General features: G+C 39.6%; 1 protein-coding gene across 1 annotated transcript in view; it reads left to right on the forward strand.

Annotated features, from left to right (window-relative positions):
• Positions 1-1125: 1125 nt before the first annotated feature.
• Positions 1126-18204, forward strand: part of LOC136874490 (zwei Ig domain protein zig-8) — a 659619-nt gene continuing 642540 nt past the window's right edge. Inside the window, exons 1-2 of the mRNA XM_067148121.2 lie at positions 1126-1249; positions 4056-4270. Coding sequence (XP_067004222.2) covers positions 1126-1249; positions 4056-4270 — 339 coding nt within the window. The remainder of the gene's footprint in view (positions 1250-4055; positions 4271-18204) is intronic.

Genomic DNA, 18204 nt, shown 5'->3' on the forward strand with positions numbered 1-18204 from the left:
ATCTTACCAATTCCATACGCTATTCTCCTTTTCAAATGTGTAACTTGCTATAAATGTCACTCTTATCATAGGTAAATGTTAATACTTCTTTAGTATTAGTCACCTCCTCTATCTGGACATTATCCGTGTAACCAACAATTTTTACACACTGCTGACTGAATACTTCTGCTCTTTGAAGATCCTCGCATACACACTCCCCTTGTTCATTAATGATTCCTGGAATGCCCTTCTTGGAAACTGTTTCAGTCTTAAATTACCTATACATATTCTTCCAAGTTTCACTAAAATTTGTATGACCGTCCATTATGCTTGCCATCATGTTATCCCTAGCTGACTTCTTTGCTAGATTCAATTTCCTAGTAAGTTCCTTCAATTTCTCCTTACTTCCACAGTCACTTCTAACTCTCTTTCTTTCCATCCTGCACCTCCGTCTTAGACTCTTTACTTTTCTGTTATAATGTAGTGGAACTTTAACATTCCTTACCACTTTTATAGGTAAAAGCCCATTTTCACATTCCTCAACAATTGCTTTAAACCCATCCCAGAGTCTGTTTACATTTTTATTTACCATTTTCCACCGATCATATTTAACTTTTAGAAACTCCCTCATGCCTGTTTTATCAGCCATATGGTACTGCCTAATAGTCCTAATTTTAATACCTTCCTTTCTTTCAAATTTATGTTTAACTACGACAAGAACAGTTTCGTGATCACTATTACCATCTATTACTTCTGTTTCTCTAAAGAGCTCATCTGGTTTTACCAGCACTGCATCCAGTATATTCTTCCCTCTAGTTGCTTCCATCACCTTCTGTAACAGCTGCCCTTCCCATATTAACTTATTTGTCATTTGTTGGTCATGCTTCCTGTCGTTCACATTACCTTCCCAATTGACATTTGGTAAACTGAGATCACCCGCTACTATCACGTGACTTTCCATATCCTTTCCCACATAGCTGATTATCTTATCAAATAATTCTGAATCAGCGTCAGAGCTACCCTTTCCCGATCTGTACACTCCAAAGACATCCAGTTGCCTATTATCTTTAGAGATGATCCTTACACCGAGAATTTCATGTTTGTCCTTTAAATTTTTCGTAGCTTACAAATTTTTCTTTCACCAGAATGGATACTCCCCCTATTGCCATTCCCATCCTACCTCTACGTTACACACTCCAGTTCCGTGAGAATATTTCTGCATCCATTATGCCACTTCTCAGCCATGATTCAACTCCAATTACAATATCTGGTAAGCATAGCTCTGTTGAAAATCCACAGCCTGTTTCCAGTCATTCGACCGGGTCAGCAATGGAATGAATGAGGACCCCATCTAACGGCGAAGATAGGAATCCTATATCTATTAAATTACTTAATTATATTACTTCCTTTGCAATACTTCTACAGTTGACTTCCAGTTCTTTGTAACCGTATCACCTTTCCTTAGGCCACCCCGTTTCCCTGAATGTACCTCCCTATAACCCTTCTAAACAAATTTCCTAACATATGTACCACTGTGGTTTAAGTGAAGGCCATCTGAGCGCAGATCCCTATCTTCTACCCACCCATTAAGATATAGAAATCTCTCCTAAGTTTCCCACTTACTCACTCCATATTCTCATTTAAATATCCAGTCACCTTTCGGGCAGTATCTCTCCTACAAAGTATTCCACTGACAACCATTTCCGCTTCCTTAAACTTCACCCCTGCTGCATTTACCAGATCCAGCACATCCGCAAATATGTTGGTTCTTATACCTGCTCGTCTTACGTTGTTACTTCGAACGTGAAACACTACCACCTTCTCCTTTCCCTCCTCCTTCTCTTCTAATTTCCTCAACATCTGCGTCAACCTAATTCCCGGATAACAGTCTACAACGGTTCCTTTTCCTCCACACACTTTCCCGCATGTCTAACAATGGAAGCCCCCACTCTCAGAGCCTCAACCCTACCCACCTCATTTGATCCCCTCCTCTCATGGTGGATTAGCGTAAGACTCTTGCAAGGAAATTGTCTTTCCCTTTTAATTTTTATCCGTTATGAAATGTAATTATACATTGTGTACTTATTTCTTTTTCCCTGCAAGACTAACAGTTTGTCCATTATTTTGGATTGTATTGCGTAAAACATGCGCCGAAATCCACAAAACATATTTTGCTGGGAAACTCCTTAGAGCTAGCAGAACAATGCTTAGGGGTTGTTTGATGAAAATTGAATACTGAGCAGGCTCCAATTTTCAGTGATAAGGCATGGCGAGGTAAACTACTGCACTTATTTGGTCAACTTCTCACCAATCCTTGGTCGATATATTTTCAAGGATACGGGATAAAAGACCACTTTGCAGTTTATAAGAAGGCACCAAAAGAGCTGAGGGACACCTTAAGCTTAAACATATCCAGAGGCTAAACGAGTGAGCTTCCTTTTCAAGCAGTTTTTTCGATGGACCTCGATATATATGTGAATGAACTCAATATGTTAAATGCGTGCCGGCAAATACCTTGAAGTACTGACAGTCTCTTGGGATCTACAAAGTACTTCTTTAGCCCGTACAAATTACTTGCGCAACGCATGAAATGTCGTCGACCAGGATGACAGGATTTCCAATTTGCATTCTTTTATACACCACACAATCGGCTAAGAACACCACAATACCAACCTATACTTTGCTATGTGTGCAAGGTGTTACGGCGCGCGCCATTTCCGTTCTGTAATGTGTTGGACATCAATTTTGCTGTGCTTGACACATGCAACACTCCTGACTGTGATTCTAATGCTGTCATTATTTGTTCGTGGTGTGGGATGAAACTTTGTTTGCAGCATTGTATTCTCAAACTACATTAATATGATGTAGAATGAGGTGCGTATATGATATTCGAAATGAAAATTGTACATGATGTCAGCATTTACCTGTCTCATATTTCATTGGCACAGTGTGTCTGACACGTTATAACTGACAAAGTCACATCACTCTAACTGAATGAACCTTGCTTTAGGAATTGCGGATGATTATAAAATTCGTATAAGTTAATTTGGTCTCTTGCTCGTTCAACCCAGAAAGTTTCGGAAAGATTGTCTTTGGGAGGTCCCAAAACCTCTATATCTGTCGTTGCACCTTCAGCATCGATATTTGTATTGGGCTGCTGCAGATGTCTAAGATTTTTTATTTAATTTTAATGGTATAAATGCGGTCAATAAGTAAAGGACAGAGTAATCTAATTCTGGAAATAATTCACCATAAGCTGAAGATATTGAGTTGATACCAATACGGTAGTTCGTTAGTAACTGTCTTTCTTTCCCTAAGATGGTGAGTCTGACACTATCCACAGTGCTGTGTCATTGGCTTTTACCCAATTAACGAACTTCTATAGGACATATATGTCACTCTCTGGTGTCTTTTCAAATCTATACCTATTAATTGAGGGAACTTAATCTATTATTATTATTATTATTATTATTATTATTATTATTATTATTATTATTACTTCGTGTTATTATCATCTTGTATATATTATGAGGCCAGTATGAATCTATTTCGTGTTATTTTCTGAACTGATCAGAAGATGCTTGAGACGAGAAGGATAGAAAATTACGTATATATAAAGTACCAACTTACGGTAATGGCTTACGAGAAAATAAAGAGTGAATATTGTTCGGAGATAACAGGTGGTCACAGATAATTGACCCTTACCTTGGCAATATTAAATATTTGCTACTGTAATTTACCAGCATGTAACGAGTGCTCTGACGGTCGTTCCCAGTTGTGAAACCGTAAAACATGTACAGAATGAGCAATGAGCGAATTCCACATTTTGGCATGTAACAAAACATCCGCCTTCCTCATTTTATGTCTCTACTATTTCATCACCTCTCCTCTAGTCTGGTACACATCGTAAAACCGACTGGAGCTTTTACTTGTCACCTTCTTTCGTGTACCTAATACTTCCATGTTCCTACAAACCAAACAAGAAAATTTATTCCCATCTTACGATGTCGTCTGCTCCCGTGTTGTAAGTCTTGGGTCATGAACTACAGTAACATTGACGTCATCTTTCTCCACAGACTCGATGCGGCCTGACGACATGTACCCGTCTCGTCACGATGACGGTGGTGGCGGTGGCAGCAGTGGAGGAGACGAAGAGGGTGACCTCAATTCCCCCGCAGCTACCAGTCTTCGTGGTCCTTACTTCGAGACTTCGGCCTCCAAGAACGTGACAGCGTTGGTGGGGAAGACAGCGTATCTCAATTGCAGAGTACGGAACCTTGGGAACAGGACGGTAAATATCAATACCTTTCTTCCAATTACTTTTTTTTTTTTTTTTTTTTTTTTTGCTATTCGCTTTACGTCGCACCGACACAGATATGTCTTACGGCGGCGATGGGACAGGAATGTCCCAGGACTTGGAAGGAAGCGGCCGTGGCCTTAATTAAGGTACAACCCCGGAATTTGCCTGGTGTGAAAATGGGAAACCACGGAAAACCATCTTCAGGGCTGCCGACAGTGGGGCTCGAACCCACTATCTATCGATTACTGGATACTGGCCGCACTTAAGCGACTGCAGCTATCGAGCTCGGTCTTCCAATTACTTGAGCTCGGCGTAGCATAGGTATTAGCCTAGTTTTAAGGACGGATTTATTTCCTGATGTCAGTCCTATGTAGTGGGGTGTAATTAATATTGCGTGTTTCTGTGGTGGTTGGTAGTGTAGTGTGTTGTAAACATATGTATGTATGTTCAGTCTTCAGCTCTAAGGCTGGTTGGATCCTCAACAGCTCCACATCAGCTGTCATAGATGGCCTAGGCATCACTGAAGAGGTGTACTAGGGAAATAAGGAGTGAGGTAGTTTCCCGTTGCGTTCCTCACCGAGCCAGAAGTTGCTATTACATATCAGTCTGCGAAGCCCACTGAAATGCCTGCACCAACCGACCCTATGAGCAACATTTTCAAACCATTCATAGCAGGCACTGGCTGCACAAGGAATGGCATTAGTAGCATCGCTCATACCTCAGTCACTTTCACATTGTCAAAGCCAAGGATAAGACTGAGACAGGTCAATGAAAGTAACGAAATTACTGTAGCCCACACCAGAAGACATAGTGCACTGTGAGCACGAGGTCCTGCCAGCAAAGGCATTTGTAAACATATAAACGTGTATTAAAACGCAAGCACTTAGTCCCTGGTAGTGATGAATTAATCAGATGAAGCTGAATTCCTCGAATCGGCGGGGAATCGAATCCGGGGCACTTTGGGTGCATGGTCAGAACGCTGACCATTCAGCCGAGTAGACAGACTAAGTATCTATACGTCTAACGTTGCAACGATTAGAGCCATCAACCGCCTTTGTACGTAATCTACGGAACGGATGGTCAATGTTCATCTCTTAACGTCCACTTTTATCTTATAGTAGCAACATACATAAATCGCTCTGCATAATTTACGCCAGAGAGTTGAAAGATTAACTGAACATGTAATGCGTACTCAAAAATAGTACACACAAATCCTATCAATGTGTACGGAAAATCAAATACCCTTATCGGCATCAGAACCTCACGACGTAAAGATCACCTTTAATGAAGTTGCGGATACGCACGTAAGGTGACGTACCTCACACCTGGTAACAATCCAGACCATAAAATCCTTAATGACTGGTATAGCTATACATAATAGAAGAATGGTATGAGTTCCCTGCGTTATTATATGGCATTGACTAGTCCGTACTGCACTGCATAATAACACAAGGAATACGATCACTTGAGTCATACAGCGCAATACGTGACGTAAATGTACTTAATTTCTCAGTACGTTAAGCAAAATAGATAAACTACAGTCCATTGAATTAACATTGAAATCGAACAAGAATAAAACTTCAGAAATGTGGTGGTATACAGGGCTTTATATGTACAATTGCCTCTCTTATATATTGCTTGACCAAAATTTAGCTGCCTCAAGGGCATTTATTGCAGGTAATAAATCCTTAATCGTGCAGCTGGATTACAGCAGAAATGATATTCTATTGTATTCTGCCGCAAACGGCTAAGACTATGACAGTTCTCCCTGAATCCTAAAACTTGAACCTGTAATATTTTCAGGGACATATATTTCTCCATGTGACACAAAGGTAGATATTCTCTAAAATCTATCGATTCTTAGGGAATTATGCTTATCTATTTCGTTGTGAAATGTATTTAACATTTTGAATACCAACATTTAGAACGTATAGGCCTACAATACACAGAAAATAAGATCTACCTTGACGAAGATGACCTATTTGTTCCATGATCTATCACTTTACTTGAAAACAATAATAATGTTCCCTGTTATAGTTAAGTCCTGTACATCAACCAAAACATTTTGAAGAAATTCGAAGTCTTTGAAATCTAAATTTATCGATGTCAGGTTATAATATTAAGTACTGAGTGTGTGGCAAACCAATAGGGATTAAGCCGAATGCGTTATGAAAATGAGCACCATAACACTACGCATATCTACTGAAAGTACTGCAAATAATCTCGTAAGTACCAGACAGGAAACCTATATTATTGATTCCGACACTTACGAGAGCTCCTTAATGGGGCTTCGGACGTTCACGAATAGCTGTTCATATTCGTTGAACCTATATGATACGTATTTCATTTCAAGATACCTATGAAGACGGGCATGGTGCAACATTGTTATATCCTTTTACTTAGACTATATTTCACATCAAGAGAGACGTTACTTCCACTACTAACAGGCCACGCCTACGAAGTTTCTTTCGGAAGCTAGAACGACGCACAAATAGTCATAAGAGGCCCTTAATTCTGTGACCTAAAATTGAATTTCTTGTTTTTATTTCTGTCTAGATGGAGAACGAGAGAGTTGGAGTAAACTCGGATAAAGTCTAGAGAGAGCAACGATGTGGATTCTAGTAAGAAGATTTAATGAACCTCACGTACTCATGCCATACTTCCAACACATCTTCCTTTTCCCCGACGTTCGAATCTTATGGCACAAGCCGGAGGGCCCGTTATTCTGCTACGAGATAGAAATTATTACACCCAAGTGGGGTTATAAAAAGGTAGGGATGGCACGTCCTTGTCTCATTCTCCAAGAGAAGGTTCAGAGAAGGGAAAAGTGAGGAAAAACTTCCGAGTCTGAATAGTATACAGCAAATTTAAATCGGAAGCGCGTTCTTCCTAAGATGTAGAGTGTACTTTACAAATGGAAGATTATAATATTCAATAAAATCCTTCTTTGGTACATCCATATGTCCTCTTGGTAACATCCAGGTAATCTATTGCTATTGAAAAGAAACAGGCTCAGGAATGTGACTGTTTTATACTTTTATCCTGTAAAATATTTTATAATTTCCCTCTTACATTAATTAATTAATGAATTTATTTATTTATTTATTTATTTATTTATTTATTTATTTATTTATTTATTTATTTATTTATTTATTTATTTATTTATTTATTTATTTATTTATTTATTTATTTATTTATTTATTTATTTGTCCAGGTAACTGTATCTGAACGTGGTCATATTTTAGATGTAATCAGGTTGATATAGGCTTTGTTTTGATTAGTTTACAATTCAATAAATATCTGTATATTGAGCATCATCACATATTATTTCTTCTCCTTGTTTCATTATTCTTGCGCAAATAAATGACCAACCGTGTAGCATAGGGTCTGGAACTTTCTTCAGTTTTATATACAGAAGATTACTTTTAAATCAGGCCAAATTAGTCGAAGACCTCGATGTACTAAGTAGGAAAGCAATTCATATTACCGTTGAATGGTTCACTGCAAATAAGCTGGTATTAAATTGAAAGGCTCAGGGAATATTATTCACCACATTTTAAATAAAAAGCAATAACATCATGACGATGAACTATAAATTATTAGGAATTCTAGTAGATCCAAAGATGCACCGAGTAATCTACAAATAGCTGTGTATTTCTTGAGTCATCAGAGATGAAGCTCCAGGTAAAACGTTCTCGTGGGGAAACTGTAGCCAAATTTATTAACTTTTACTTCTCCAGAAGAAAGGCATGACATATAGCAAAGTCCCGCATGACTATCCACTTAGACAATGTACCTTTCTTATCATAGAGAAGAAAAATATGTCTTTTAATTCTTGTGCAAAAGAAGTTTAATGAATCTGAAAGAATTACCACTCACTGTATACAGATGTTAACTTCGACATTGGTTAAGCATGCATCCTGTTTAATGTGTGCTGGCATTCGCGGAATTAACGAGCTGTTATTTGTATCTACCAGGTATATAAGCTGCCCCTACAAATATTGTTTTATGCATACCGAAATTTTTATAAACTGTATGTACAGAAAACATCTAACTTTCCGGTACACAGGGTAAACATAATAAAATAGAATACCTTTGTATCTACGACCTGCATAAAATAGGCAGCTGTTATCAATGTAAATAAATTCGTAACGACCGTGCGTCTGTACATTGACTATTTTGACGAAATATTCATTCAGTTATCCGTTTCAGGTGTAATAATGACCACCTGCATATATTTTAGCTTTGGTGTCTGTTTGCCTGTCTATCTATCTGTCTATCTCTTTGAGTTCTTATAACTTGAAAACTACTGGATATATTTCTACTAAACGTCATATTTAGAATTCACCTGTCCTTAGATAAGTTTTAGGGCCAATATTGTTTCTAAACCCCTGAATTGACTGGGGTTTTAGACGAATCCGAAACTGTGATTTTGCACTCCCACAAAATACACACAACCAAACTTAATATAAATCTACCTACCTTAATGGAGTTCAAATTATAAAAGTTATTTCTCGTATATATCATTTCGATACGAGGATTAATAAGGGAGATATCATTAAAGGACCGTTTTTCAGTCTAAGTTCGAGTGGACATGTTTTACAATTTTTTTCGATTTGTACCTTCGTCCGTTTGTTTTCCTATAACGGACAAACTGCTCTATATATTTCTACCAAACTTTATATCTGTCCTTGAGTAGGTATTAGGGTCAATATTATTTCTAAATCCCGGATTGATTTGGGGGTTTATTGGAAGTAGAACCAGTTATTTTACCCTCATACAAAATATACATGACCAAACTTAATGGAAAACTACCAGTCTTACATGGAAAAAAAATTCTAAATTGTGTGTTCTCATGTTTACCTTTTCGATAGATGGATGACAAGGCTTTCATGTCATTTCAAGTTGAGTTAAACGGTTTAATTAAAGAGTTATTTTACTCTTTTCGATAGAATAGGTAATTAGGGAGTGTATCGTCAATGATTGTTTTCATGATTCTTCAGCCACAATGCCACTCCATGTTTCAGGTGAACAACAATATGTAACCTAGAAATAGGGAGAATTACGCACAGCTTCGGACCAGGAACTGTATCGTTCAATAAACTCTATGATCTACCCCATTTTGCCCACTTTGCTCAGCTTTACCGCACTTCACGTTACTGTCACGTGCTTGCGTAGAAGAATTTCAGTTTAACATGCCGTATTAAACGTTTGAATGCAGGCACGTAACTTCTCATAAATTCATTAAGAAATCGTGAAATCGATTACCAATTCCCGTGAGAAGAACGGGTACATATGCTAGTTCCACAATATTATTGAATAACAGAAACCACTAGTGTCCGACTCGTTGGCTGAATGGTCAGCGTACTGGCCTTCGGTTCAGAGGGTCCCGGGTTCGATTCCCGGCCGGGTCGGGGATTTTAATCGCCTCTGATTAATTCTTCTGGCTCGGGGACTGGGTGTATATGTCCGTCCCAACACTCTCCTCATCATATTCAGACAACATACTACACTACCAACCACCACAGAAACACGCAATAGTGCTTACATCCCTCCATAGAGTGTTGGCGTCAGGAAGGGCATCCGGCCGTAAAAACAGGGCCAAATCCACATGTGCGACGCAGTTCGCACCCGCGACCCCACGGGTGTGGGAAAAGCGGCAGGAAAAGAAGAAGAAGAAGATGAAGACGAAGAAGAAGAAGGAGAAGAAGAAGAAGAAGAAGAAACCACTAGTGCGATATCTAAATGATGTGATATGCACCTGAAAAAAAGAAGTGGATATTGCAATAATGTTAGAACATTCGTATGAGTTGCCATCTACACGCATTGTGCCGCGGTGCAGTGTACCGTAGCTGGTAGCTGGTGATATATTCTAGTCCGGGGTAGATATAATTAGATTGATATATTCACTTTTTGCTGCCTCTCGAGAAATGTCTCCTTTCATGCACATTTTAATTGAATGATTGTGTATGTGGCCTCAAGAAAGGCCGATTTGTCATAGGTGGATGATGATGGGCTAGATGTCGGGGAAGGGAGAAAGGGTAGGCATACTGCACTAAGAAAGGATATTTGCGGCAGTAAGGGCTCGAAGTGATGAACTGCTTTGATTACGCAAATCTGGGGACGCCGCTGAGAGGACATTCTAGTCCGTTGTAGCATATCCGGTGTTATGGTGTTACTTATCTGAATATTTCGGCGATGAGTTGTGGAAAACGCTCGGCGTTTTCTGGCTCCTGGGTGTAAACTGTTTAATTTTTTCAAGGTTTGTTTCAAAGAATTCTAACGGCGTTATATCCAGTGACCTGGCTGGCCAAAAATTCAGGTTCTTCTATTCTTACCCATTTTGCTGGATGGGTTCATTGAGTGGTTTAGCACATCGTTAAATATTCTCCAAGTGGCACATCTGTAGCAGAAGTGGAAATGCATGGAGTATTGTGGAATCTGGATTTCGCCGAGAACACGCAAATTTTCCTGAAATCCCAAAAGCCACTGACGGAAACTTATTCGTGTTTCGATATCCCGCCCGTGGAGCTCCTGGTTTAGCAGTGCAACATAGGGATGATATTTATGTGCATGTAGTAAACCGCCTCCTCATCGTCACCAGACGTTACGGTCTTCTTGCGGACAGGTGGTATAATATGAAATACCCCTGTTGTTCGTAAACATCTTTCAATCCTGAGGAAAATGTTTGCAGTCAGATGTCTCCTGTTCGATTATTTTTCCTCATACAGACGTAGTGCCTACAACGGATTTTCTCTTGCTTCCGCACAGATAAGGAGAATGACAACGTATTCGTCCAAGTATTACATGACGAATGGCGGAAGCTAGTTAATTCCGACCGCATACCAGTGCAGTGTATGTAGCACCCAAATACTATAACAGAGGCGTTTTACTGTTTGCGTGTTGTACACGCTGGCCCGTGTTTAAGTATTCAAGCTCCATATGGTTACAAAAATGTGTATACGATTCGAACTATCAATGCGACATTCTGTTAATTGGTAAGCTAACGTTTGACCGTATGCGCTACGCCACAGCTGTGAATGATACTTGTATCAATAATGCTTTGGAGTACGTTCGTTGTTTCATGTACTGTAGTTTCCACGTCATTGTATCGTAGTTTAAAGCATCCATTTCGCATTTTGCTATACCCGGCCACTTTGCTTGACATCTTGACATAGTTTCACGGTAGATTAATGTACGATATATGACTGAAGGGACATCACATTTTTTCCCCGAACGATCTATAGTTACGTGGTGGGAACGACAAGAGAGTTCAGAATCATTTTCAGGCATTGCTTACATTGCACTAGTACCATACTGGATTCTAGCAGAGGAATATCGACCTCACGATAATCTCACACGTTTGTTGCACTTCAGAACAACGTATTGGTAGGAGCAGCTAGTATGTGTTTATATACAGGGAAGCTAAAATTATTTATGGAAAATTTACCAGCTTAATAATTACAAAAATTAAAGAGAAGACCCATCATCCATTCCCTCCTAGACCGTTGGTTAAGCGTCAGCGGTAACTGGTTCATATGTCCTGTGACACAGGGCAATGAATTCGCAACAGTTTAGCGGTGAAGATTGTTCATAGTAGCATTCAAAAATTCGCAAATTAAATGTATGGGCCATGGAGACTTGCCCACAAACATTATTAAATAACGGAGTGGAGACATGAGCAATAGAATGAATACATCACGTTATCGGCTAATCATAGCGTGTGGCCTCCGAAGAGGCTTGGTGCAGGTCAGTCGAGATGACTTCGAATAGTCGACCTGCGCGTCTATGAGAAAGGGATTCTACCTATGATGAATTATGGTGAATTCCCGACCCGGGACCCACTGGATCAAAGACCAGCACGCTAACCATTTAGCCATGGAGCCGGACACGTTAACGACTGTATCATTTGACAAGCAGTGCAGTGGTGTGCATTGCGTGACAGACATCTAACAAGGGAACTGTCCATACTGTCATATCGAAATAGACAATGGAATTTCGCAGAGACCATGAGGAGACACATAAAATAGCGATGTACAAAAATTTAGCTGCCATTTCGAACTGAAGGTTTCGAAATCTTGACACAAAATCTGTGTGACAACGCACCTTACTGGACAACTCTTGATTCTTGCTGGCTCGCGCGGCGCACAGCGGATTGGAATCGCAGTTGTGCTGGAGAGAAATAGAGAGAAAGAACTGGCAGGATGTCACGCGTCAAGGTCAATTTACTGTTACGGAACGAAAGTGAAACATAAATGAGGTGCGTTAATCGCATGATAAAAACACAAATATTTTTGGCACCATGCACAACGAATATGCACTTTGAGGCCACACTGTTCTTCACAATTTTCCTTACTTGTTTGAAGGCAATATTTCGCAGGCACTTCGAGCTCGGATGGTCTCTCCGTTGTATAATTGGTTGCGAACTACGAATATTTGATCATGTCCTACAACCCGGGGGAAGAAAATTGAAAATGAATGAAGGACTGCATTTTCAGTATGCTGTTTCCCTGATAAACATCAAACTGAAAGTCTTCACGCGTCGGTGCAATGTCTGTTGAGCGGCGATTCAAAGCATTCCACTGCCGGAAGAAGAACTTGTCCAAGGCCTGTATTTTTCCTGTAGTGCAGGGAGGAATCTGGAGAATTTCTGTACTGTTGCCTGGAGGAATTTATTCAAGACAGCTCTTATCACTATAAGTAGTCCAGGAATCTAGCAATAGCAAACAATTCTCTTCCGCAAATTGGAAGGTGGATTCTTTAAACCAACACCTTAATTCCTTTTTCCCCATTTTCCCTGATTTTGTGGCTGTTACAATTATATTTCTGTCCGAATGGGTGAGTGCACTAACTGACCGAGCAACTGTTACCATATATTTCTCACCATCAAAATATAGAGCACCTTTCTCTTTCATTTCGCGCACGAAACCACTCTGATCAGTATTGTATATTGAAGAAAGGGTGTAGTCTAAAGAAAGCTCTGTAACGGCTTCCACAAATTTCTTTGCTACTTTATCATTTTTCGTCTTCTTCTTGCAGATACGCACGGGATGAAAATTTCGTATTTTTTCTGCTCTTTGTTCTGTACCTTTTCTTAAAATAACTCTAACAACTAGCACCATGCGCTGAAATTAGTTCGCCCCATTTAAGCCTCTCTTGAAATTTCCAGGGCCCACAGTCGCAGGTCTTCATCGCATACATTCCGCTCCAGTCTTCTTGCTTCTGTAAAGCGAGAAAATAATTTAGTATGCATCAATTTCTTGTGTTAAATGGGGATTACTGATGTAGATCCTAATTGGTTCTTCCACGGGTACAGTTGTCGTAGTGACGTCATCTTACTACAACTCTAGCGAACAGTGGATAATGAAAGCCGCTTCTTGACCCCCTTATTTAACCATAAATTTACAGCTTTTTTGTAAGCATATCTGCAGTTTGTTTCACTTTCTTCTGTGAACTGGAAGCATAGCTTGAACTAGTAGATTCGTTAGGTGACTGCGGTGTCTCTTCACTGGATTGACGGGAATCAGACTCGGGGCTCAAAATTGGATCCGTAACACATCTTGTTCCTGGCAGTGGTTTGCTGCCTTCTCTTTCAGGTAATGCAGATGAGGTGTTGCTGATTCCACTATCACTATTTCTCTCCAGACACGACTCTGAGACGATTCTGGCACCCATGGGATGATTTTCAGTTAGTTCGATCCCATGTCGACCCATCTCTCTTTCCAAAGTTATTTCACGGGACGAGGAGAAACCTTTTCCACAAAAATAATGTAAAGCATACTCTAGAACATTAGCGGGATTCATGACTGATCTTTCAAAGGAACATGTGTCAACTGGCTAACCCAGCAAGCTCAAGATAACCCGGTCGCTTCAGCTGGTCACCGGGGCTGTCCACGTCGAGCTATACGCTAAAGCGTGCAATTCTGCTAAACATTTCCGTATCGATTTAAGGACCTTACCGATAGAAATGGCAGCTGAATTTTTGTACATTTCTTTCTCGTGGATCCCTCATCGTCTCTACGAATTTCCATTGTCGATTTTGATATGACAGTATGGACAGTTCACTTGTAAGGAGGGGGACTGGAGAAGTGGAACATCTGGAATGTGAAACTCAATGCAATATTTCGTGTATATGTTCGCGAATGTACCAGATGCAGTGCGAATTGAAATATAAAAACGGAATTTTAATGATTACTGTCTGGGGAGAGTCACTATAGATTTGTAAAATATTAATTAGAATGGCAGACACACCCTTTCTACATCGCTTCAAATCGACCTCAATGAGTATATGTAGATAGACATACGAAGTATGTGCATATTTAAAATATTGCAAACTTTCATTTACAGATTAACTGCTGCTTACCGACACGTCATATGGACAAACGTACTGTACCACAAGACGGTCTAAATGGCTGGTCTTGTGATATTGTCTCCTATATCATCTATTTATGGATAAGATTCAGTGTGAAATTTGGATAACGTTTTTTCGAGACATGACTTACATTTCCCTCTCACAATTATTGACTATTACTACACTAAATATAATTTATTTTGTCCTAGACGTTTACAATATTATATAGTCTAGGACAATAAGGTTTTATCACAGTGCATTACTTGTGGATACTTATGTGACAGCTACAAACATAGAATTTGGCACATACACGGATACAGGGTGGGCCAATGTTCGTCTACAATTAGATGATTCTATCTTTCATATAAGTGATTCAAACTATGAATGAACAAAGTGCATAATATACTCACAATCGAGAAATAGAGACATATCTAACGTATAAGGGATAGAGATACAACAAAACGAAGTTGTAGATCACTACAAATTAATCCGGTGTTGTTACCCCCGTTTCATGATACGTGATATCTTTTAGCCACGAAATACCTCGAATTGGAGGTCTGCACCGATACTGAAATTGCCTCAATATTTCGATATTTTTCGGAGGTAAAAAGTTATTTAAACATCTTGGAAAACTTCCGTCGGTTACGGGCTAATATATATAATTTTGGCAAATTTCAATATTCTAGCTCGTCTGGCAGATTTTGCCGCAATGTTGCTTTGGGAGGAGGGGGCTGGGTAAAAATGAGGTCTTTCAGGAAACATAAGCTAACAACGATGTAGATGGTCATTATTACACCTGAAACGGATAACTGTACGAAAAATTCGCCAAAATAGTCAATGTACAGATATACGGTCGTTACGATTTTATTTATACACATAAGGAGTCTGCTCGACGTACAACACCTTTTGGGCTATGTCCGCTGGACTTAGCCTGCAACACGCACCGTTCATGATATCTCCCTTATTAATCCTCCGATCGAATAAATGCAGATGAGAAAAAACTTTTAGAAATAGATTTCCATCAAAGTTGGTCGATTTTCAGTCAGTCAGGTTGGTCTTGTATATATTGTGGGAGAGTAAAATCACAGTTTCGGTTCCCTATAAACCCCCAGTTCATTCCATAAATTTGACATGGTGTGGATCTAAAAACATACCTTTAGGCAGGTGAATGCTAAATATGAAGTTTGATTGAAATATCTCCAGGAGTTTCCAAGTTATATGAAATACGCTTCACACGCACACGCTCTTGAATCAAGTCCGGTGGGATTGGTAACGTAAAACGGTCCGTTAGTGATATATCCCTTATTAATCCTCGTATCGGATTACTGCACATGAGATAAAAGGTTTAGAAATTGATTTTCGTAAGGCATAGAGATTCCCATTAAGTTTGGTTTTGTATATTTTGTGGGAGTGCAAAATCACGGTTTCAGTTTCGTATAAATTCCCAGGCAGTTAAGGGGTGTAGAAACAATATTACCCCTAAACCTACCCAAGGATTGGTGGATTCTAAATATGAAGTTTTGTGGAAATATATCGAGTAGTTTGCACGTTATAAGAACTCAGACAAAGAAACAGACAGACACCAAAGGTAAAGAAATATGCAGATGGACATTATTACACCTGAAACGGATAGCTGAATGAAAATTTCGCCAAAATAGTCAATGTACAGACACATGGTCGTTACGAATTTATTTATATAGATTATCTGAAAAATAATATATTGGTGCCGTATGTCTTACGTTCCCCATTTGGTTCACACTTGCTTTATAATAAAAGAATACCATTGTGAATATGCTATTCCAGAAAATTCTGACTCGACTCAGTCTATATAAAGCGCGTTATGATCCTATGAATTCGATTCTGCACTAGAAAACGCTTACCAAAAATACCTCTTTAACTATAATATCCACCTTTTTGACAGTGCTTTGCGTTCAACGTTTTCTTTCTCACGTTAATCATGGTGCTTATATTACCGAAACGCACTTTCAATTTTTATTTTTGCTCATATACATTCAGTTTAAGTTTTTAAAAGAAGTAATGTTGGTATTTAAGGAGAGACTATTATGAGGAGGGTTTTTACTACTTAAGTTATACCATTCCTACTTACGAGAAACTCAAACTAGCTAGATATTCTTTTCATTTTAACAAACTAGAGATAGACAAGCACCAGTGTAACGACTGTCGGGCATTTATCTAAATCCAAATCACACAGAAATGATAATTTAAGTTCTACTTACCCAGTTACATTATTACATATCCAAACCAAACCAAACCAAACCCCATCGCACAATAGATCCGAAGGTCCATAGCGTACTAAGCGACTGCTGCTCAGCCCAAAGGCTGTACGAGGTGTCGTGTGGTCAGCACGGTGAGTCATTTCGGCCGTTATTCTTGGCTTTCTAGACCGGGGCCGCTATCTCACCGTCAGATAGCTCCTCAATTGTTATCTCATAGACTGAGCTGTCATCGAACCTGCCCTCAGATTCAGGTAAAAATCCCTGACCTGCCCGGGAATTGAACCCGTATTTTCTGGGTAAGAGGTAGGAACGTTACCCCTACACCGCGGGGCTTCCATTTCACGCCAGAAAATGATTTTTGTAGAAAGACGTCTGTGGTCATGTACCTTTAAAACGATCTGTTCACAGAATTGAGTAAAACATGCTGCAATTATTTATCAGAGAAGAACGATAAGCTATGTACCTTTCATAGAAACATTATTTCACAGGTTTTCTTTTTATGATATTGAAGATTCTTGCTATCGGTACAGGAGTTTGTAAATATTAAATTAATTATTGTGTTCTCCAGCCCGCTGAGAGACAGGTACTTTTATCTCACGATCTGTAATCGAACGTAACTTTTTTTTTTGGCTATTTGCTTTACGTCGCACCGACACAGATAGGCTTTATGGCGAGGATAGGACAGGAAAGGCCTAGGAATGGGAAGCAAGCGGCCGTGGCCATAATTAAGGTACAGCCCCAGCATTTGCCTGGTGTGAAAATGGGAAAGCACGGAAAACCATCAGGGCTGCTGACTGTGGGATTCGAACCCGCTATCTCCCGGATGCATGTTACAGCTGCGTGCCCCTAACCGCACGACCAACTCGACCGGTGAACGTAAGTTGTGGACTGCTCTCATTTGAACATATCTTCGTATGTTCATTAAAGCTAAAGTGCGGAGCCTAGGATTCAATTACACGTATGTGTACTCAATGTTCGGATAAATCAGTTACAAACATGACCCTCATATTAAAGTGAGCGACATGATAATTTTAAAGGTTCCGCTAGTCATACAGTAGGATGTGTTTATTTATATATACAGTACTTTAGTAGTGCATTTTTCAGTCTGAAAAATGTAATTTTTAAACATTTTATGTGCACCAACTATAGGCTATCCAAAGGATTTGTGGACATTGTTCAGTACAATGCAAAATATGTTCAGTTTTTATAAACCAACCTAAACCAATACATGGTACTACAGCCCTTGAAGGGCCTTGGCCCACCAAGCGACCGCTGCTCAGCCCGAAGGCCTGCAGATTACGAGGGGTCGTGTGGTAAGCACAACAAATCCTCTCGGC

The sequence above is a fragment of the Anabrus simplex genome, chromosome 5 (genome assembly GCF_040414725.1).
Source record: "Anabrus simplex isolate iqAnaSimp1 chromosome 5, ASM4041472v1, whole genome shotgun sequence".
In the NCBI taxonomy this organism is placed as follows: Eukaryota; Metazoa; Arthropoda; class Insecta; order Orthoptera; family Tettigoniidae; genus Anabrus; species Anabrus simplex.